General features: G+C 33.3%; 1 protein-coding gene across 6 annotated transcripts in view; it reads left to right on the top strand.

Moving 5' to 3' along the window:
• The window catches only part of LOC144838419 (fibroblast growth factor receptor-like), a 96,837-nt gene extending 76,324 nt beyond the window's left edge, over nt 1–20,513 (top strand). For 4 of the 6 annotated variants that reach the window (XM_078693763.1, XM_078693765.1, XM_078693764.1 and 1 more), the window contains 18 exons: nt 583–636; nt 1,242–1,408; nt 2,038–2,158; nt 2,391–2,669; nt 3,135–3,322; nt 3,678–3,801; nt 4,709–4,902; nt 9,900–10,016; nt 11,586–11,718; nt 13,144–13,355; nt 15,025–15,152; nt 15,274–15,398; nt 15,707–15,817; nt 16,244–16,437; nt 16,873–16,995; nt 17,405–17,613; nt 17,927–18,032; nt 18,509–20,513. In XM_078693763.1, the coding sequence (XP_078549889.1) occupies nt 583–636; nt 1,242–1,408; nt 2,038–2,158; nt 2,391–2,669; nt 3,135–3,322; nt 3,678–3,801; nt 4,709–4,902; nt 9,900–10,016; nt 11,586–11,718; nt 13,144–13,355; nt 15,025–15,152; nt 15,274–15,398; nt 15,707–15,817; nt 16,244–16,437; nt 16,873–16,995; nt 17,405–17,613; nt 17,927–18,032; nt 18,509–18,625 (2,702 nt within the window). In that variant the 3' untranslated portion in view covers nt 18,626–20,513. The remainder of the gene's footprint in view (nt 1–582; nt 637–1,241; nt 1,409–2,037; nt 2,159–2,390; nt 2,670–3,134; nt 3,323–3,677; nt 3,802–4,708; nt 4,903–9,899; nt 10,017–11,585; nt 11,719–13,143; nt 13,356–15,024; nt 15,153–15,273; nt 15,399–15,706; nt 15,818–16,243; nt 16,438–16,872; nt 16,996–17,404; nt 17,614–17,926; nt 18,033–18,508) is intronic. The other 2 variants (XM_078693768.1, XM_078693767.1) reach the window with 2 other exon arrangements.
• The last annotated feature ends 3,486 nt before the right edge of the window (nt 20,514–23,999 follow it).

Genomic DNA, 23,999 nt, shown 5'->3' with positions numbered 1-23,999 from the left:
CTGCAATATTCCAGTTTCTAGCCAGTTATGATATTTAGTAAATAATCAATGAAAACCTATAACATTGCTCAGTAAATGATTCTCTGAATTAATACACAAATAGGAAATAAAATTAAAGAGATTTTTAGCCACATTCATGAATCAGATTTTAGTGGCTAGTAGTATTAATGATTTTTTACAAGCTAAAACCACGGATACTATTACCATGTTGGAACAGTACCACTAGTGTGTCTCCCTTATGACATCCAGAAAGTGAAAATGAAATACAGTTTGACATGCTAGTATGGGTTGTAGTTGGCATTCCTGTGGGGGTATAATACCATCACAGGTTGTTGAACTCTTGCGTTATATTATTCATGTAGTCGATTTTCTTTCAAAGGTCGATAATCATTCACTATAGTCATAAAATGTCCTTGTGTATATATTACGAAATGTTATTAATACGGGCAGTGAATGGATTATTTTAACTGCTCTTCCTGATATACAAGTACTACCTCTTACATATTTCAATTAAACAACATCTTTTAGCAGAAAATTGAATTATTAGGAATTTATAATAAATGTTTTTTTGTTTTCTTTTAGAATCACCTTCTATAGATGGCTCAGAAAAAGTCCTGGTTAATGACACAGTCACAGGCAAGTCTATGTCACCTTTCTCCCCTTTCTTTGCTAAAGACCCCACTCATCCGTTACATTACTGTTATAACTTAAATAGATCAGGTATTAGGCTACGACCTCCAAGAGCAAATCTTTGTAGAACTAGAAAATCCTTCGTTGTAAATAGCATTCATATTTTTAATTCTAATGTAAGACGATAATGCAATTTTTAAATAGTTTTACATTTTTAACAGTATTTTTAACTTTTTATCTTGTATTTTTAATCTGTTATAATACTGCACGTTTTAAATTGTTGCAATATTGTTGTTTTAATCTACCAAGCAAAGTGAATTTCCATTTTTATGGACAAATAAAATTTCTTGAATCTTGAATCTTTCTTAAATGTGCTTTTGGGACTATTGTTTGTAGCAATACATTACCTTTAACTAAATGAGGCTAGACCAACAATTTAGGAAATACAGTTTTTAAAGCCATTTTTGAGATGTAACCTATGAAACCTCCTTCTTGTCTAATACTTTCTTTATAAGAATTCTCTAACAAAGTAAATGTTGGAATCCTACATAGCTAAGTGATGTCGACATTTTTTGCCGTTCATTATAATTTATATTTTTGTTCAAAAATAGATACACAAGAAAAGGTTGAAAAAGCACCAACATTTTACAAAGAAATGCAAAATATATATTATGTAGCCGTTGGCGAAACAATCAAGCTAAGCTGTCCAACGAATTTATCACCACCGCTCGTACCAGAATGGCAGAAAAATGGTGAATCGACTTGGACAACTGGCCAGGTAAACAAGTTTTCCCTAGCACTTTCATGGTATAAAGAAAATATTTTATTCACTAGCCAATAGTATTTTTTACACCTTATAAGCAAAAAGCTAAATCAAAAGAAAAAAAAACCAGAGAAAAATGTTTATCAAGATTTAAATTTAAATATCCATATTTGGATTTATTTTTCTTTATGTGAAATATAGACATTTTGTACTGAACACTTTTAATATATATATTCATTGAGAATGACATTTGAATGATTTGTTTATTACCAGTGCAATAAACTTATTTATGCATAAGTTTAAGGTCAAACAGGTTCATTAACAACTGTCATTTGACCTTGTCATTTAGTTGACCTTCATAGGCCATTTAAAAAAATTCCAATTATGAAAATATGTTGGTACTATTGTACGTACTTTAGAAACCTTATTAGGGGACACTATTAAAGGACAAATTGTAAAAATATGGTCCTCGGTCAAGTTGTCCTTTTAAGGGGGACAGCTTCAACACCAGATTGTTCAATGGTTAGCTTTAGTTTTAAAATATATTTCCCCTTGTATGTTTCTTAAGAAAGTGTCCCCTGAAGAGGGATGTCCCAAATAAGGAGTTCTTCTGAAATGTAAACATGCATTCAATTGTCTTACAGCATATGGTTGGTGAAAAGTTAAAACTAAGATCTGTGGTGTTAGAAGATAGCGGTAATTACACATGCATTGTGTCTAATGAATTTGGTTCTATCAACCATACTTTTGAAGTAGTAGTAAAAGGTGAGTATTCTCTGCAATGTTGTACTTTGCTTTAAAGAAATCGACTCTTTGTTTCATGCTCTATACATTTTATACATGGAAAATGTTTCAGAAGTTAATTCTGAATTTATAATATTTGTTTTACCAAAACATTTGCTTGCTTGCTTTTAATTGGCTCGCTTTTTACATTTTGTTCAATTAACAAAGGTGGCTAGTTGACAAACAAAAACACCCTGCTATTTTGTATTTGCAGAGCCTGGCCCACCGATATATTTAATGTCCGTGCATCAGGGTTATATCCGTGCTACAGAGGCCGATATTGTCACATTGACGTGCCCGATAGTCGGAGTTCCAAAAGTTGCCGTCGAGTGGTTGAAATCATCTCTACCAATTGTAAAAACCGGCAGAGTGGAGGTTGTTGGGGATGAGCTACGGTTGGACAGTGCTAATATGTCCGATAGTGGCAACTATCAATGCATTGCTTCAAATGAATTTGGTTCTTTGACAGTTAACATAACGCTTAATATCACTGGTAAATATTTGATGTCTAACAATGTTGTGTTAAGCTCTGTCTACACTATCAAACTTTATGTGATGTGCCAATATATGGACATGATAATGTCATATCATTAACATATTTGGGTACATCACACTTTCTTTGTCAAACTAGTTTGATAGTGTAGACAGACAGAGCTTAAGTATTATATTATGAAATACAAAATGAAAATCATGCAAGGTAAAATACTGTATATAACTGAGTATAATCCCTTACCTAATCCCTTACCTAATCCCCTTAATTTTTAAACTAAACATGGACTTCTGGTCAGTTTATTCCCAATTTTCACCAAATTTATTAGCCACACTCCTTGACACTATACTCATATACAGTAATACTAAAGAATGGAGAGAATTTTTACCTTTTTTAATTATAAGGTTTGTGTTTTTATTATTTTTCCTTAAACTTAAATTTTACCAATATATGTAATTTTTTTTTCAGAATCTCCACCCATAGTGAACCTAACGGGTAACATGGCACCCGAATTTAAAGATGGTTTAAGAAAGTTAGTATTGGTGCCAGCTCAGACTGTTATCAAATTAAATTGTCCGCACGATGCCTACCCCAAACCAACAGTCACATGGTTAAAAAATGGGAATGCTGATTGGACACGAATTGATAATAAGAAGGTAATCTTAGTCTAGTCAATTTAGTTTGTATCAGTATTTTATTACAAGACTTGTTTACAGATATATTTTCCCCCTGAAAAATGATTTTTTTGCATTTTTTGTTGTTGAATGTGCCATTTTGATGTTACATAATAATCACTTTGACCAAAAGTTGGATCGGGGGAAAAAAAGTCTTACTTCATTAAAACTACAAAATGACTTTTTTTTTTTAGCCTTCATGTTTGTGGGGGACAAATACATCTTTAACAACAATAAGGAGTGTTATTTGTTCAAAGTAAATCTATGTTATAGGATTTGGGATTTTATGAAATTTTCCATTATTTTTGCATTAACTTATCTGTTTTTCATTTATTAGCCGATTGAAATGGATGGGAAATTGAAGTTAAAAGACGCATTGCCATTTGACAATGGCAATTACACATGTGTTGTAAAAAATGAATTTGGTTCAATTAATTTTACATTTACAGTTATCGTAAAAGGTGAGTCTGCTTTAGGTTATATATCTTAGAATTAATAAAGCATTAAAATAGCAATTTGAATGGAATTTGTACACATTATCGAAAGGTATGTGTGTGTATGTTATATAGAAAAATGTAACAAAAGATATAATACAGTAAGCACAACGGCAGTTGGCAAACAAAAGTGTGACAGTGTAGACAAGGTTAAAATGGATTTAAAAGAAGAAATAAACATATCTTATATTTTTCCAATCTAAAGATCAAGGGACATCGTCACGTAAGCAAACCAATGCTTTTCTTTGGGTTTTGATACAAACGATTATAATGTAGAGGAGATCTTTATTTACAAAAAGCCGTAGTAAAAAACATAAATAATAATTACACAAGCTATAACAGAAACATCATTACTTGTAAAGTTCATATATAATTAGTTTGGTATGATAATAAAATATGGAGTCCAAGTAATAGTTGCTGGTGCTATCATCAAGGGCGGTCATGCATCGTTTACGTTTGAATGCAAATTATTTTTTAGTTGGGAAGTTAACTATATTCGTTTTTATTTTTTAGCTGCCATTTTTATTTTCCAGTATAATTTATATTTTTGTTTATGTTGAGTTATGAAAGCTTATAGGTTGAGTTAAATAGAATGTTTAACATTTTCTGATAAATCATTAATATGTTATGTTTTCATGTTATAAGAACATGGTAACATTGAAAACCCCCTTCCCCTTATGTTAAAGATATTCATCAAATCATTCATTTATGTTTATCATAAAGCCTTACATGTCATTTGGGGTTATTTTGGGTGTTTTTATAAACTCATCTCATGCATACCTGTAAGGTTAGATTTTTATATAAATCTTGAGCATGTCCTTATAAGGATTTTAATAATAATTATTTTATGAATGATAATGATATGCATTTTTAGAACGTCTTACCCATCGACCAATCATCAAACACATTAAACCAAGCGAGAACCAGACAGTGTACGTGGGCACCAGAGTTGTTTTTAAATGCTCGGTTCTAAGCGATCTTCATCCGTACGTGAAATGGTTGCAATGGAACAGCGATGGTAACTTCTCTGAGGTGTCAGACCGGAAACAGATCCTACAACAATGGGGGGTAAGTGACATTGATAGAACAGTTAAGACTTTGTTGATGTTATTAAAGAAATACATTGTTAGGCTATTTATTATGAAATATTTTACATAATATAAGATATTAACCTAAACATAAAGGTTAGGATGGATAAAACAAGAATAGGATCAGTACAACGAGTTATTCTACAAATAATTCAATTATCAATTAGTTTTACTTCTGGTAATTAACTAAATGAACCCTTTTTTTTATTGTCATTTTATTGTAACTTATTTCAACCATTGCATGTAAACAGTCTATTGTTTTTTTACCCTTGTTTACCCAAGTTTTACTTATTCAGAAGTTGTGAATATTTGTTATATTGTTGTCTTTCTTCATTCTTTTGGTTATCGGATTAATTCTTCATTCAATTTCATGTCTTCCCTTTTGAACCTTAACGCCCAATTTTTTTTTTCAATACAACACAGGATCTTTTCTGCACAACCCACAGTAATTCACTAGCAAAAACCTCTTTTTCTTTATAAGTTGAATAGCTAGGGAAGACCTTTGTTGTTTTATGGCCGTCCTTCAATAGCTATGGTTCAACTTTTATAGTTGAGGGTATCGGTAGAATTAGTTATATAATTTTATTCCTTTAAACCTTGTGAACATTGTCCTATATAGGAGGGCGGGGTGCATGGAATAATTTACTATTGCATGATTTTGAATGATCGAGCATGGATCCACAGCATGGTTTGATGTGTACAGCAGACCTAGATATCTAGGTCTCCTCAATTGATGTGTTAGATCTTAGGGGCCGTCCAAAAACTAATTTTCCGCGAGTTCCGCGATTTTACCTTCATAGTTCATTGAACCTCATTTCCGCGGAACGTGCGATACAAAAATATTCATTCGGAATGCTCGCGGAACGCAATTGATGAATATTCATATAAACAATCAAAATGTTGCCGCCCACATATCGCGAGTTCCGCGGGGAGCCTAATTAAATGTTTACAATTTACCAGGAACTACGACTAGGCTAAAACGGAAAAACATTACATTCAGAACTAATGAATCAACTAGGTCCTTTTACGACGATAATCTCGTATACAGTAGTATCCCTCCTAGGCCCAGCTAGCCGATATGTCAGCTAGCCCAGTCTAGTTAGTAGTACCCACGTCATACAGTAGTATAATAATAATTATTATTGTTTTGGCGGCCTACACTATAAATGATTTAATCCTACCTTTTGTTAGCGAATTATAAAAAACAACGACACCTAGGCTAGGACACCAACAATAAAATATGCAAAATAAATATATATTCCATGTTAAGATTTAAGATAGGCCTTTTAATAATTATTAAATACATGTGTAAAGAAAATGCCCGACTAGAATTTGGATGGAGGGAAAAAAACATGTGAATCGTGGGAACAGTTTAGAGCAGCTAAAAGAGTATTATATTACGTTTCATGTCATGTGACACAAAATCCAGGTACACGATCTTAATTAGCCACCCCTCCTACCGAGTTGAAAAAAAAACATGTGAGAGGTTGCGGTAAACAGAGAGTATCGTGTTTCATGCCATGTGACCAAAAAAAACTAGGTCTGTATAATTACGGTCTTCTGTCGGCAGTCCTTTTGAGCGACCGACTGAACGTTCTGATACTATATTATTTAGAATGAATTGTTTACGATCTTTTTTGTCGGGATCGTTTCTGGATCGACTGGACGTTCGCTATATTATTTTTATTAGTTGGCCTAGTTCATTGTGTTGGATCGTGTCTCTACGTTCATTTACAACGTGGGAAATTTATATTCGCCGTTGAGTAGGTATAACACGCACGAAGGAAACGAATACGATTACAAAATATTATATATTTTTATGATCAAAGTTGCTGCGACTGAGAGTGGATTCTGTGTATTGTGTACGATAGTTTATACCATGCATTGTACTTATATACTATATCGTTCTTAAAATAATTGTAACTACTGTAAAAATAAAAGATTATGCTTTAATACCTTCAAACTGTTTTGTTTTTTCTTTTGTCAAGAGTTCACAAAAATATTTTTGGTTTTTTTATTTTTTTTAAAACTTTTTATGGAGGTATATTTTTTGCGCGATGGACGTTTTGGCCCACTTTTTTTTAGGACGAAACGTCAAACTTTTAAAATGCGAAACAGAACAAAATTGACTATGTATGAAATATTATTGCCGATGACAAAATTGAGTTTTGTATTGTTTATATCCAGACGTAATTAAAACATTAAATTTAATTGCCACCGAGCGAAATTGTAGGCCCTAGGCTAACTAATCCGTCCAAGCTGCTACCCCCGCCTCACTCATCGGCCATGGTCCGCCGTTTCTCGCTCGACTCATCTATCCAGGAAATTCCCTATTCTATCGCGAGAACCATGATGTTGGTCTCAATAATACTAAACAGTGGGCTGATTTATAGTTTGAAAACAGCTTACGGCATTTCTTAAGTGAATTTTTATTCAACGTATTCATTCTTCTTTGATGAATCCTTTGCCAATTGCTGTGTAAATCAGTATTTAAAGTTGTGATGCGAAAAGTGTGTGTAATTATTCCACAGGTAAACCAGGCTTAAGAAAACCCATCGCCCAACAGGACCTCGTGGTGTGCCGATCTCGAGATCATCGTAAACAAAATTGGTAGAGTCCATTATGTATGGGGTGTTTCCAATTTACGAACCTATAAAAAACGCGCTTCGACCACTGTGTAGGCAAACTATTTATTTCGTTAAATCCCTAAATTGATAATCGCGTATTCTGTAATCACGTGACTGATGATGTAATCTCAGCGACGTACTAAATGCACGTGATTTAATGTGTTGGGGGAAAAAGCTTGCTGTTTACCACATTACATGATTCACGGTGCTATTCGCGTTTTCTTGACGTAAATCGGCGGCGTGTAAATGAAACAATTGTTTTCACCAAATTGCCGTTGTCGACATAGAGCGATCGGCGGCTAGCGTAGCTAAGCTAAAAAGTACGTATTTTTCAAAAATTACACTAGCCCAGCAAACATATTTGCTAGTTTTGAAATTTCAACTAGCAATTATGAAGAATCTACTAGCAAAATGCTAGTTTGCTAGCGTGAATTTCAAGCCCTGCTCTGGAGCTGGGCCGGGTCGCTGAACTTTCCGTTGTATATGGGTAAAAAAAAATAAAAATAAAAAGAGAGGCGGCTGGATAATCAGGAGCGGGCGGTGACGCTTAACAAGTATGTTTTTTTATTTGGCCTAATTGTAAACAATATTGAAATACAATTATTTGTTCTTCCGTAAAAATCAAGCGTACAAACGAGTTAACACTATATTCTCCAGTATCGGCAATACTTCCGCGAGTTCCGCGATATTGCAAGGCTTCCGCGAGTCTCGCGATATTAATTAATATTCATGAGTTCCGCGAGAAAATCAAGCTTGAATGATTTTGCCTCATTACCGCAAGAGACGTTCACTTTCATGGTTGAGTAAGTAATAGGGTATATAATCGCGGAACTCGCGGAAAATTAGTTTTTGGACGGCCCCTTAGCCATCTGTTAATGTTACCGCTGCTGCTGCTGCATGATTGACATAAGGTCCACGGACCTTGAATCTATTCTTTATGTACAATAATAGTTAATATTGTTTAGAAAGCTAGTATGCTTTGTTCATGATGTTAGATAGTAATTCATTTAAATGACATTGTCATCAGTGTAATTTATATCAAAGTGCTCTCTTTAAATCGCTGTCCTTTTTTTTTCTGTCTCTTTTTGTGCACGTATTTACGTGCGTGCGTATGTGTTTATGTATATGTATCTGCTCAGGAGTTCTATCAGGTGAGATTCCACTCTTTCAACATCAAGTGAAGCAACTTGATATTGGGTCTATGTTTACAATAGCATGTCTTTATAATCTACTTTGCATTTCTTGATACATTTTATACTTATTAAAAGATCTAAATTGTGGTTGGAAGAAATTAGAATTATATAAATTTTACACAATATATTCTTTTGAGCATTCGTTGCGCATTTTGATTACAAAATTTGAGTCCAACCGTGTTACATTTTGTTTGTGCCACTGCACGCATTTAAATTTCTTTATTTTCAATATTATATTCTGTCCAAATTGTTTGCATGAGATTGGTATATATATCACATTATCTTTATATCGGAGTATACACTATAGTATAAAAAATACATTTTTATATAATCATAAATATTGTATTATATTGCGAAAATATTTATATTTGGTTAGTTATTAAAAAAAATGTATAGATCATTCATGGTTAATTGTCTTACCAACTGAATTCAACAGCAAACAAACTTCATTTGTTTTTACATATCAATGGTCCGTCCATCCATGTTGTATTTGTGCTGACGTTTATACCATTATGTTATTTGTGTCTTTGTTTAAAATGTTGGCATGCTAGTATCAAATTGTTATTTACAATGAATTACTAAAATAATCAAATTCAACTTGGTGTTAATATATTATGACCGAATTATTATTAAATTGGTATTTTTTTTTATCCAACATAATGACATCGTTATTACATCATAAACATGCAATAGTATTACACATTAGTTTTATATTTAAAGCTATGTTATTTTTAGCATACATACTATTCACAATGTTAAAATAAGACTATAACACAACACATGACATGAGATATGCTGAGGGACAATTATTGTATTCACTATTATTACCATACATATTTATGGAAGAAACATTAAAACATTCATTTGTCTCTAATTTCAACACACTCATTCCCAACCCATCCACAATCTTCAACATGTACTGGCGGGTTTTAAATGTTGGTTCTGTATATTTTACATAACACTTGTGTTTGTTTTTTTGGAAATACTGTGTTTCTTGCATTTCAGTCAAAAATGTGTTATTAAAGAAGAGTTGTCATGGAAGACACCATCCTACTTAGCTTGTGATTGATCTCACAGTGTAAGCCTCATACAACGATTTTGCATGTGATTTAACATAGACTTTAACCATTAATGTTTGATTTTGCATGTGTTATTAGGAGTATTGGTTACAGAATCCATTCTGGAACTGCAGTTATGCCACGAGTATCGTCTTCAAAGATCGAAAGGCGCCCCCTTTCACGTGTCTCTCGACAGAGATGCGTAACGAGAAAGAGGTAGATTAAATCATAATTACTACTAATTAAGCTAATTTTAGCACGTAAAATAAGAGCTGAATAAGAAAAAAAGAAATAATACATCATCGTTTCAAATTATGGTTAACAACCTTATTAAATTATATAGAACATTAAAATTTGATGTGCATTTTAGTGGTATATTGTTGTCTGTTTCAAAACCTATTGCAACAGATATCACTATTATTTTAAATACATTTATTGAATTAAATCATTGCAAAATGATATGTTATTTCTTTTATGCTATTCTGCACCTAGTTAGAAGTACAATGCACATTTTTAATCAGTTTTTATTTCAGAATTGTGGGTAAGTATTGAGTTTAACAAACTACTAGTGCATGATGATAATCAATGATATTAATGCATGGTATATTAACAATACAATGAATAGTTAATTGCACAATTAATTTTTTTAATCAAATTTATTAATAAAGCTAATATAAATTGTTTGAAAATAATCTATAACTAATATTAATTTAATCAACTAACAATTATCTGGGTTATTTTGGTTTGTTTATTTTTGGGTACTTCTTTTTTTTTTAATTACCATATTCCTTCTGATAATACCTTCTTTTTTTGGTTCGTTGGTTACTTTTTTTCTCTTTTCTTTATAGCTATTTAAATATGTTAGTGTTACTGTTTATTTTACAGGAATTCTTATTGTTTTTACCGTTATTTTAGTTCTAGTTTATCGCTTATTATATAATCTCAATACTTACTTTTATGTTATTGTATTAAATACTTTCATTTTGTAAACATTCTTTCTAAGATATTTTTACATTTGTTTTATTTCTTTTTTAAATTGGTGATGGTACTTAGTATAAGAAAAGTTTCATAGATTTCAAAGCCGTTAAATGACGAGTACTTCAAATCACAGAATTTAAATTTGTTTAAAACAATAAATTTAAATTGGAAGTGCTTAGTTTAATCAATTATAAAATAAAAAATAAGACGCCTTTGGTAGCAAATCGATGAATCTTATTTGGTGTTGGGATTTTATTTATTTATGTTGAATTATTTCTTAATTTAATAATGGTCACTTAATGCTGTATAGGTCACTCTCCAATTGCATTTAGTTTTGTGGGTGCTTAGCCATGAATAAAACAAGTTGAAGACCGTTTTCACACTGCTCATACTTTGCTGGGCTTTGAAAAAAAACCAAAAATTGTCTTTTTGATTGGATAGTGATCTTATGCATTTTAAATGACTATTAAATACTTAAATATTACATACAGTCAACTCTCCTAATACCGGTCCTCTATGAAAACCGGAAACTCTCACAAAAGTAGATTTTTCTTGAGGTCCAAAAGGTCCCTAATTCTATTTATACCACTAAAAACACATTTGGAATAACAGACATATTAGGCCAGCCCAAAGGTGTGCAGTATTGTGAGAGTTGACTGTATAAAGTAACTTAAATATCATATGAATCATAATGTAAACTGTGTAACATAGTTACATAAATATTAGATAATTATTTAATATGTAATTAAATGCTTTATATAAGTTATATATGTATCAGATTGATAGCAATATATTTATTGAATACAGGGTTCAACTGACCTTACGGTGGAGGTTCTGACACTCGAGAACGTCCAAGTTACTGATAGCGGTCATTTTACATGCATGGCCAGTAACAGTATTGGCGTATCCGAAGAACATGCTTATTTGAATGTGTTACGAGGTAAATATTCAAATTTGATTTTGTCTTGATTTTAAATATATTCAACTATGTTTCAGAATATTCTGTACTGAGCGCATCAACTTCTTTATTTTTCACCCTGAAGTCAAAAACCAAAAAATGAGATTTCGAAGTGGCATATGATATCGCAAATGTGTAATTTTATACTGGAAACTAGTATGACTAGACAGTATTAAATAGCTTTAGCCTCTGTCTACACTATCAAACTTTTATGTGACAACAAAAATGTGATGTGGACATGATGATGTCATATCACTACCATATTTAAGCATATCACTACTATATTTGGGCACATCACACTTTTTTGTCAAACTAGTTTGGTAGTGTAGACAGAGCTTTAGCCTCTTTCCTCGTGGTTTGTAGTATCTTGTGGTCATTTCTCTTATGTCAATTTATTGTATTAAATTACCTCATGAGATATGAGGGTTTTTGTAATTGGGACTAATCTAAGCCATTGAAGCGTCTTCAAACGTAAATAAATCAAATGAAATGATGGTTTAAACATGCCATTTTGATGGTTGGTATATTCTCTTTCTAGGCTTTGAACCTACCAGTATTTTTACTAGTAGTAGTGGTAATGCTAATTTAGGTAATGGTCATTTATCGGGTTACTAATTCAAACATTTATCAGTGGATCAATTATTAATATTGAATTGTATTCCTTATAATTTCATGTATTTTATAAATTGGTATTCTATTCAAAATTATAGTTATATATCATTATCGCCCTTCACTATCATACCTCATGAATAATCATTAGTTGAATTTGCATATAATCTACCAAGACAGTCTTGGTAGTCCTGGTCCTCTACAAAATATGCATGTTGTTATCTACTCATGATACATAACAAGCAGATGAAAACTTAAGTTTGGTTTCCATTGGATATAAGCACACTGCAAGTAAATTGACCAATCACCTAAACTGTCCATTGTGATTGGTCCTTGCATTGCATCTCAGTGGGAACCAAGCCTTAGTTTGGATGCTTAGTTATTTTTAAATAGTACTAGTGGTCATTGCCCCTATTGTTGTATTATCATCTTAAGATCTTGGCGACTCAACTAGTACAATATCTACATCCATACATACTTAAGTATCTCTTAATCTCAACCATTGGAACTTGGTCCTTTTGTTTGATTGTAAATCTGAAAGGCAATATTTGCTTTGATAAGTTTGACATTATAATATTTGAGAACAATGAATCATTGTTGACGAGTAACAAGATGGCTAGCTATATGGTGAACCATCCCAAGTACATGCATGTGTGGCAAAATCTCTATTGTAGTATAATATACAGTATATTGGTAAAATATGACCAATTTTAGCATCTTTATTATTATATTTCTATTGTATACATAATATTACATAATAAAACAGATTTTATTAATATTCATTAACCTTTTTTTTAGTGCCAATAGACAATAGAAAAATGCCGACTCCGACTCCCGACTACGTACATAGAGCAAAATCAACAGATGCTCTGATGTATATCGCCGTCAGCATAGCTTGTATTTTTCTGCTTCTCTGTATTATTGTGACGTACAAGTGTTTTAATCGAAAGAAAGAAAGTTTACACACTCAACTTGCTCGCGTCAACGATAAAATGGTTCTCAACAGACAGGTGAATATCATTTTTTTTACACAATGAATTTAAGAATAGATACCTAAAAAAAGAAATTGTTTCTATCTTTTCTTGTGCTTCTTTTAAGGTTAGACTATTCTAGTCGCGCTAACCTCAGTGGGTTGACGCTAACCCCAGTGGGTTGACGCTAACCCCAGTGGGTTGACGCTAACCCCAGTGGGTTGACGCTAACCCCAGTGGGTTGACGCTAACCCCAGTGGGTTGACGCTAACCCCAGTGGGTTGACGCTAACCCCAGTGGGTTGACGCTAACCCCAGTGGGTTGACGCTAACCCCAGTGGGTTGACGCTAACCCCAGTGGGTTGACGCTAACCCCAGTGGGTTGACGTTAACTAATATACGCTACCATTCCATTCAAATAAGGTAGAATTAGTAAAAATATATGGAGGGACCTTAAGGTAATCGCTAATGTGCATTTTAAGGCATACTTATCAAGCAAAAAATATATATATTATTTCCATCCCAGAACCAGATGTTTGCATGCATGTTAGGTGATCAGACAAATTATAGGACTAAACCTAGCTTGTTCGCAATTTGGGAATTAATAATATTGGCTTTGTTTTAAGATTAATATAACAGTATAATTTAATTGGGGTTGACCCTATTAGTACTGCATGCTAATCTCTACCTACCAAATGACAACAGAACAAAAACACTGCATGTTGGGGCCCAACAGTAATAACAAATTGTATGATAGAGGGCAGTAGAGATGCCTTGATCACATGATCAGTGTAAAAGTGCTTCTTCTTATCTCTTGTTATAAGCTGTATCACTATGACGACGAAGGTGATTCAGCCCTCAAACGCTACATTACTGGGAGTATCACGGTATGATACATTATAAAATGTGTTCTTGCCAGGAATTGCATTGCAAAACAGTAATTATGAAAATAAGCTTGAGTCAACTCTACACAAACTCGCCAAAATCTTTGTGCCTAGAACATTATATCTATTATCATCCCAAATGTGAACCCGCCATTTAAGTAGTGTTTATTATCATAAGTTCTGTTTTGCAATGTACATCCCGATAAAGCATGTTGAACATGGTTGCTTGCTGGTTCTTTTTTTTTTTAATAGTAAATAGCTGAATGCTAGCCTTGTTTGTTCCAGCAGATGCTAGCCTTGCTTGTTCCAGCAAATTTGCTGCTAATGTCCGTCTTTATTTTGCTAAATGCATGTTATTTTTTTTATTCAGTTTTCCCGTAAATAAAATTGTATAATTTATTCTAAATTTAAAAACAAAAGGTAGTATATTTTGTATGTTAAATGTTTTCATATTTATAGCTTAGATATATATTTTTTTTCTCATTGGTGTTTGCATTTTGTACTTTTAATTTTTCCACATTTTTAGAAATTTATCGAGAAATTGTTGACAAATTTACTACCATGAAAGGTTAAATGATGTATTGCTATGTTTGTTTGGTGTTGTTGTAGGTTTGCCCTCTTGATGTGTTGCACTGAACACAAAAGCATAACCACTTCAAATGAGATGCTGTTTGTTGTGAATTTCAACACTGTACATTAATGTTATTCATTTTCATTGTCTATTCCATTTTTTCACTTTTGGTCTAAATGTTTATTTAAACGTACAATATACATTTTTTTCCTGATTTATTTAAATAAATTAATTTTATATATCGTTTTCTATAGTACTCTTCCGATTCTGGACGCTCTACTGCTCCATTTTTCCCTGTGAGAGGGCGCTTGTCATCGTCTATGACTGTTGTTTCTGAATTTGAGCTTCCGTTTGACCCAGAGTGGGAATTTCCTCGTGACAGGTAACATCTTTATACAAAGTCTTTTTAGTGTATATATTTTTGATTTTGAATAGATAAATATTTTGTAATTTCTACTATTACTAAAGTAATTTTAAAATGTTATTTCTGTTCACGTTCATAGATTAACAGTAAGCAGTAAAATCCTGGGTGAGGGCGCTTTTGGTCAAGTCGTACTTGGTGTCGCAGTCGGTCTTAAAGGTGCAAAAGAACATGAACCATATACTGTTGCAGTCAAGATGTTGAAAGGTAAGTTAAAGCTAAACTGAACATTCATTACCTCATTCCTGTTAAGTTCCTCAATAAATATTTCAGTTTATAACGCACATGAGTAGATTCTTGTCATTTGATTAGAGGATTGTGAGTCACATGATACTCTAAACTATTCCAATGAACCTTACATCATCAATAGTGCAATTTCATGAAATTATTTGTACTATTGCACTAATAAACATTCATTATTTGTATACTATTTAACCCAAATGCACGATATTTCATAACCATCCTCTCAAAGAAGGATTAATGTAATTATGACATACTATGACATTATATTGCAGCAAATGCCACTGACCGTGAACTCTCTGATTTAATGTCCGAAATGGACATGATGAAGAACATTGGCAAACATGTGAATATTATCAACATGCTGGGTTGCTGTACACAAGACGGTAAGTATTATGGGTAACAAATATAATGTACTGTTACCACTAGTAGTATGGTTATTGCTCCTTTTCTAAAGCTCTGTCTACACTATCAAACTAGTTTGACTTTGATGTGCCCAAATATGGTAGTGATATGCCCAAATATGATAGTGATATGACATCACCATGTCCATATATGGCACATCACACTTTTTTGTCACAAAAAATTAGATAGTTTAGACAAAGCTTTAGGCCTCTGTCTTCCTCTGGAATGGTTTACCCATCTCTATCCGTAAGCTCCTTCAATTGCTCATTTTGAAAGATCAAATTATTATTAGTTAATTAATTTATCTGGTGTGGGCTTAGTTCTCAGTGCAATTTTGTACAAAATAAAGGAAAAGAATTGGCAAAATAATTTATTTTTTATTCTGCATTTTGTAATATTTTTAATAGGGCCTCCATTTGTTTTGGTTGAATACGCACCAAATGGAAATCTACGTGACTACTTGCGGATGCGAAGGCCTCCAGATGGCATCCCACCTGAGAAGCTTGTGTTATTGCCAGAAATCCAGACACTGACTAACAGAGATCTTCTGTCAATGGCTTATCAAGTCGCCAAAGGAATGGAGTTCTTGGCATCAAAAAAGGTAAGAATCTAGAATCTGTTTTAATCACTTCACCTATTCCTAAAAATGCTTAGACATGAATAAACAATATAATATAGTAGAATAATAAAATGAATATAGTTCAACAATTAATTTAATAGTAATATGAATTATGTACAAGAATAGATTGCTTTACATAAAACTCTCTAAAAAATCTCTAAAAACAATACAACTTGAAACTTACTTACATACTTTGCATAACTTCCTTGTGTTTTAAGGAAGAAAATTTATGTTAAATCTCTGTCTACACTATCAATTTGTATGTGAAAAGAAAATGTGATGTGCCCGATGACATCATATGACTACCATATTTGGGCACATCATACTTTCTTTGTCAAACTAGTTTGATAGTGTAGACAAAACATAATAGATATATCTTTTTTTCTCACTATAATAATCATATATTATTATTTGTAGTGTATTCATCGAGATTTAGCTGCTAGAAATGTACTTGTTACAGAAGACTTGGTGATGAAAATAGCAGACTTTGGATTAGCACGAGATATTCATTATGTTGATTATTACAAGAAAACCACAGATGTAAGTTTAACTTTATTTATAGAAGTCTACTAACATATGAGTAATATAGATTTAATCGCACTTGTTTTCATGTAGCATTATATGAAAAATAAATACTCTTCCAAACACATTCATTCAACACATTGGGCCTTTATGAATTAATAATAGTAAACATTTATAAGGAATAACAGATAATTACAGATTCATTCATTCACATTTATTTAGTCATCGTTTATAATTACAATGTCAGTATATAATTGATGGCAGGGATCCTGCATAAAGAAGTTTACAATTCTGTTTCGCAGGACCCTTTTACATAAAAACATGAACAAATAAAACACAACATAAGTTAATTAAAAGTGAGAAAGAAACGACATTTGATAAGTAAATTGGAAGTGGCATAAACATTTACTTTGTTTGATTTGTACAGGGTCGTTTACCGGTAAAGTGGATGGCACCAGAGGCATTGTTTGATCGGGTGTTCACGACAGAAAGCGACGTGTGGTCTTATGGCGTTCTGTTGTGGGAGATAATGACGTTAGGAGGCACGCCCTATCCCAGCGTTCCTGTTGAGAAAATGTTTGATTACTTAAAGGCAGGCAAACGAATGGAACAACCACAGAACTGTCCATTGGAAGTGTAAGTGGTTTGCGTGTTTGTTTTAAGATGTACTAACTAAAACGTTGTGTATTTAAACATGTAATTGAATCAGCGAAATTGTACTTTTGCGGTTTGTATTCTCAACTACCCAATCCCTGGCTCCTGGGTTTCAAAGCCTGTCAGACTAGTTTCAAGATTTTGTTCGTATTTGTTTCTCATGTGAAATGGATTGCCACCTCTGACTGGCTGTCACTCTTGTGGTGATAATCTGTCTGAATGAGATTATAGTTAGCTTTATTTCTTATTATTTATAAGTGTAGACTGTCTAACTGTATTATGTATTATTATTTAGGTACCATATCATGCGTGAAACATGGCAAACAAACAGAGCATTCCGTCCAACGTTTCCTCAGTTAGCAGAGGATCTTGCAAGAACGCTAGAAATGTCAACAAGTCAGGTAAGTTGTGGCATATCATACCTTTCATTTAGAAATAATGGTATAACAATAAACATTGATATGCCCTGTCGCATACATATAAATAAATCGCCCTTCATCTTGCACTGATGAAAGGTTAGTGTTGTCTGAAAGCTCTGCAAATTTTTCTGGCTGTTTTACTTTAACTTTTTGGTTATTTTATTTTGTATCTCCATTGAGATCCAGCCACTAATACCCACAACATTGTCCTTATTTTCAGTAATTTGCCTTTGGATTTATAAGTAAATCGCCTATATATTATACTGTTTGATTTGATTTATTTACAATCATTAGTATGGCATCAAGGATTGCCCTCTGAACCGAAAAAGACGATTTACATCCTAGGGTTTCCATAAATATATAAATATTAAAACATATTGTCATTTTGAACACAATCATATTGTCATTTTGAACACAACCATATTGTCATTTTGAACACAATCATATTGTTTTTTCAGGAGTACCTAGAACTGGAAGCATTAGGGGATCACCCCCTCACTACTTTCCTTGATAGCGAAGTGGATTCGGGAAACTCCAGCTCGCACAGTCGGCACAGCAGCGAGTCGACTGTGTGAGTGACAACGAGCAACAAGAATCAGAATTTTGAGCACATTTGAAAATTTTAAATTGAAACAATGGAAACAGAAACAATTGAGAGACTTGTTAATGTGTGCTCTTAATACTGAAGTATTGAAGCTTTTTATCGCTGCAGAAATGGATGAGATGAACAATTGTAGTATACCAGTATTCAGATATATGATATGATGTTATGAGAAGAAGAAGAAGAATATATATTTTTTAAGTATTTACAATGTTTTAGTTGAATAGTTTTGGAAGGAATAAGTTTGAAGATAACGGGCAGATTTGATGTCTTTCTGTCTTGCGTTGTACAGTAGTTAAAAATTTGATATTATTTAATTCAATCTAATTTGTTACATTATTCTACCGATACACTGGTGCTAATCTCTCCGTCTCTACACAGACGATTGTTTTGGGATGTTTATGTTAGTATATGCCTTGATAAAAAGTGTGAACATTCGGTTGAAAAATATTGAGTTTGATCGCAGCTTTGTAAATTATGTGCTGCGTATTATTGCCTTGGTTACAATCAATTGCGAAGAAGCAATTTTTTTTATTAATCGAGAAGATTTAAGTTAAATTATATTAAAATGACACCGGTGAAAAAGTGTTAATATATAAGAGTAATTAAATTAGGACAAAGATAGCTACCTTATATTGAACATTTTGTTATCAGCTCGTGTATTCATTGTTCGTGTATTTCATAAGGAAAATATTTTATATAAAAAGTTTGATTTTTGCATACTATTTTCGTTAGTTGAAATAATGTAGAAAAAGACAAAGGGGCAAAAAGCTATTTTTCAAAACCAACCCTCCGAAGATTTTTGCTTTGGTACGCTCTTTATAGTTTTACCCATAGATGTATATAAATGTACAATTGACATTAGTTGTTGTAAGGAGTGTACTACGTAGTCAAACGAGAAAGCACAGTCTTTTTAAAACATTTTTTTTTTTCAGATTAAGGGATATAAAACATTTACGTGTACAATGTGAAAATCTGAACATTATGTCTAGAATCCACCGTTTTTTTAAACCTTTATTCTACTGCCTCTATTATATCTACAACTCAGTTTTTACCTATGTTTGGTATATAAAGTGTAAATTTTAGTTATAAGAAAATTTAAAGTGTATAAAAGGGCCAAAATGTAAACAAATTTATATATTCAGGTTCTCGTGGGTAATAACCAAACATGTTGTTGTCATGGATACTTGATATATCTTTATACGCAGCATTTGTCCATTTTAACACATCTACTATTTTTACTATAAATATAAGTTTATTAGTGATAAGAAGTAAAAAAGTTTTTAATATTTTACAAATAATATCAAAGTATCTGCTGAATTTTTTCAGGGGTTGATATAAGACACATTTTAGTATTTAAAATTGTGCAGTGTTTAATACATATTGCTTTCCAAGTTGTGTTATTCTAAGGTTTGATTTTCTACACATTTGGTACATTATACAAATGTTATTTAGTCATTATGTATCAATACTTGAATCAGTAAGAGTTTGTCATTTGTGTCAAAGGTCAGGACAATCAGCATGCACTTTTTGTAATACACTTTTTATTCTACAGATCGTGTTTATTGCATATCAAACGTGAATCAAATTAATTTTATGAAAAAGAAATATTTTATTTATGAAAAAAAAGATTATTTTGTTAAACTGCGTAAATCATTTACCACTAACTGTGCACTACTTGTTAAATTGGTATTTGATTTATTTTTAAACATTGGTTTAAACAATTACAAATTTGGATCGGCCAATAATTGGATATGTATCTTAATTTGAGATTGCCTGGTATATGATAAATAGTCACCCTGTATGTTAATATCGTTTTGGTTGCTTTTGCAAATTTTGGTAATAAAATAAGTTTGTTCCAAGCAATAGTGTGTATTTTGTTTTGTGACATGCATAGAATCACATAATGTGGTCAAAATTTGCCCATTTTTCGTGTGTCACACAGCCGCAATTACGGCTCTTTCGGACATGTAATTGCTGGTAACCAACGGTGAATAACGGTAAATAGCCACAACTGTACACATATAAATGTAAAAAGTAAAATTTAATAATAATCTTCGACAACCAATTCTTTCTTTTATGATTCAAACCCCCAAAAAAAAAACCCACAAAAAAAACCCAACCAATTCTCAAACAATGATACCGTGTTCCTATTCCCCACAAACTTTATGCAATTCCCCAAATTTCCCAATCCTTCCAAACCAAATATCAACAATCTTCTTATTTTTAAATAAATCCCCGAAACCCCCCTTTTCAAATACAATAATATCACAAGATGAATAATTAAACAATACTAAATGTCCACAATATCGTTCCTTCTTGCCTTCTCTCCTACGCTGACACAAAACAAATTAGAAAGATAAAAGTTAAAACGATTCTGCAAATAAACAACTCCCACGCCTCTGCTCCCGTTCTGCTTGTATTATCAATTATAATTCTTCCTATTTTCTGACATATAAATAAATCAAATATAAAGTTAAAATGTTTCTTGATGTCGTTCTGCCCTGCAATCCGCTCCCCGACCAATTATTTCTTTCTCCTTTCCACGTAAAATAATATCAGTATCAATCCAGTTACTCTTCAATATTTCCAAACAATTCTTTACATGCAACAACGTCTGCTGTTTCCAACAGTTATTTCTTCCGTCAATTTACCTTCACAATTTAAATTAATCCTCAGTAATCTCAACAATTAACAGTTCTACATTTAAGTACAGCCTTATAGTATTACTTCCAACTCACAATTTATTAACTTCATGTATATCACTTTATTTCCTTTCTGCTTCAGCTCTATATCACCATAATTATCTCCAACTCACAATTTATTAACTTCATGTATATCTCTTTATTTCCTTTCTGCTTCAGCTCTATATCACCATAATTCAATTACTTCTTCTCCTGCACGTCTTAGTTTCTCATATCAATATTCACCTATCCCTTTCTGGCTTAACATAACATAGCCCTCCCTCTCTGTCTCCTCTCAATTTCCATCTACCTCAAAATTCCCTCAATTATCCACATATCACCACCTTATCCTTCTCCACCAATCAGCAACTCACACACTAACTTAACTCTTATACCTCTCCTCCAATCAGCAAACACCACACAATCCTTCTCTGCAACACAAAAACTCTGCTCCACTGGCTTCACACAATAGCTTCCTAAAACAAAAGAAAGGTTCAAATAGTGAAAACAAAAGGAAAAGTAAGAATGACTTGCAAAATATATACACAACTTTATGTCACTTGTGACATTTACTCCCCTCTAAAAGAATAATGTATCAACATTTTCTCCATACCGTGACGGGTCCTATTTACACTCGACTTAAATAATCAGCTCCTACATTTTCACTGCCTTTAATCGCCTCTATTCGGAACTTGTACGGTTGTAGAGCCAGGGCCCATCTCATAATTCGCCCATTGGACAATTTCGCTCTGTGCATAAACACAAGCGGCTGGTGATCAGTTTCCAACGTGAAGTTTCGTCCATATAAATAAGACTCAAATTTTCGTACACTCCATACAATGGCTAAGCATTCTTTTTCCATCACTGAATATGCTTTTTCTCGAGGAAGCAGTTTCTTGCTAGCGTACGCCACGGGAAACTTCACGTCACCATACTGCTGCATTAGAACCGCTCCCACTCCATATTCGAACGCATCTGTTCTCAAAATAAAATCTTTGTTTAAATTAGGAAGGCATAAAATTGGAGTACTGTTTAATTTTTCCTTAAGTTTAACAAACGCACTTTCCTGGGCCTTCTCCCAACATATTCGGTTAGGTTCCCGATTCTTCGTTTTGTCGGTTAATGGACAAGCAATCACAGAGTAATTAGGAATGAACTTTCTATAGTAGTTGGTCATCCCAAGGAATGACCGGAGTTGTTTCTTTGTTTCTGGTTGTTTGGCTGACAAGATGCTTTGTATCTTCTCCACTCGAGGTTGAACATTTCCTTTCCCTACCACATGGCCAAGAAACTCGACTTGTTTGTTACTCACAGTTGTAGTTTGTTTCTCTGCAAGATCCTTGAATTTTGCAAGGCTGATATCTTGTTGCTGGGCGGTTTCCATAATTCCCGCTGTGATGATTTGCTTGTGTATTTCTGTAGTTTTAAGTGTTCTGAATGGTTTATCCATAGTGTTAGCTTGAGACCGGGTAACAACAGAACATCCTTGAAGATTTCGCTCTGTCCATGTGGGATCTGGATTTCCTGGTGCTCGTACTCCTGCAATATTACCTAATATCAAGTCATAAATAGGGTTATTCATACATAGTGCATACGTCTTTCCTGAAAAAAATGGAGTATTAACATGTATTAATGCAACCGGTAAGTTGCGGACCGTGCCATCAATCAGCACACAGGTTTTCTCCTTACCAGTAAGTTGTTCGGCTGATACAAGATCTTTCTTCACAACCACCCCACTACAGCCACTGTCACGAAGAACAGAGACGCAGCGTGACCCAACACAACCTGTATAAACGGGCATTTTACTAATTGAATTATTTAGAGCCGCTGTCATAATTGGAAGACAGTGCCCACATTGAAGAGTGACCTTATCACCATCATTATTGATACAACATTGATTTAAAGACTCTGACCTTTTCGTAACCATACTGGCCCCCACATCGGGAATTTCTTCTTTGGCATTACATTCGTGTTGGTTTGTACATTTCTGGCAATCAGACCCTGTTTGTGGTGAAGTAGACAACCCAGCGCAACTGTTGGCGTCCTGTCTACAATTTCTGGCAATATGTCCTGTTTTTAAGCATCGGTAACATTTTGGAGGAGAGTTTGGCTTATGCATAGTTGAGGCTCTGCAATTTCTAGCTAGGTGACCTACACGATGACATATAAAACAAGTTGGACTACGGAAATTAGAAGGGCTTTGTGATGAGGATGTACTGGGAACATTATTAGAGGAGAGTTGAGGAGAATTTGGCTCTTTTTGTTTAAACTCTATTGGTTTACCAAATAATCCCCCACGAGCTTCCAAATATTGCTCCGCAATTTCAGCCATCGCTTGTATCGTTTTCGGTTGACGTTCCCTTAGGAACAGAGCTAGGTCCTTCCCACACCCATCGGTAAACTGCTCTCGCAGCAATAAATCTTTTAACCCCTGAAAGGTTTTTTCCCCCTCTGCTAGGTCAATCCACCTGTCAAGATAATTGCTTATCCTCGCAGCAAATTGCGGGCCGCTTTCTCCGTATTCGGGCTTAGCTGTTCGTAACTTATGTCGAAATCCATCGGCGGTTAACTGAAACCGTTTTAGAAGAGCCAATTTCAACAGTTTGTAATCGTTAGCTTCAGCTGACGACAACCTGGAATAAACCTCGAGAGCCTTCCCAGTTA

This window comes from Antedon bifida, chromosome 3 (assembly GCF_963402885.1).
Source record: "Antedon bifida chromosome 3, ecAntBifi1.1, whole genome shotgun sequence".
NCBI lineage: Eukaryota > Metazoa > Echinodermata > Crinoidea > Comatulida > Antedonidae > Antedon > Antedon bifida.
This window is presented reverse-complemented; position numbering and strand designations above follow the sequence as displayed.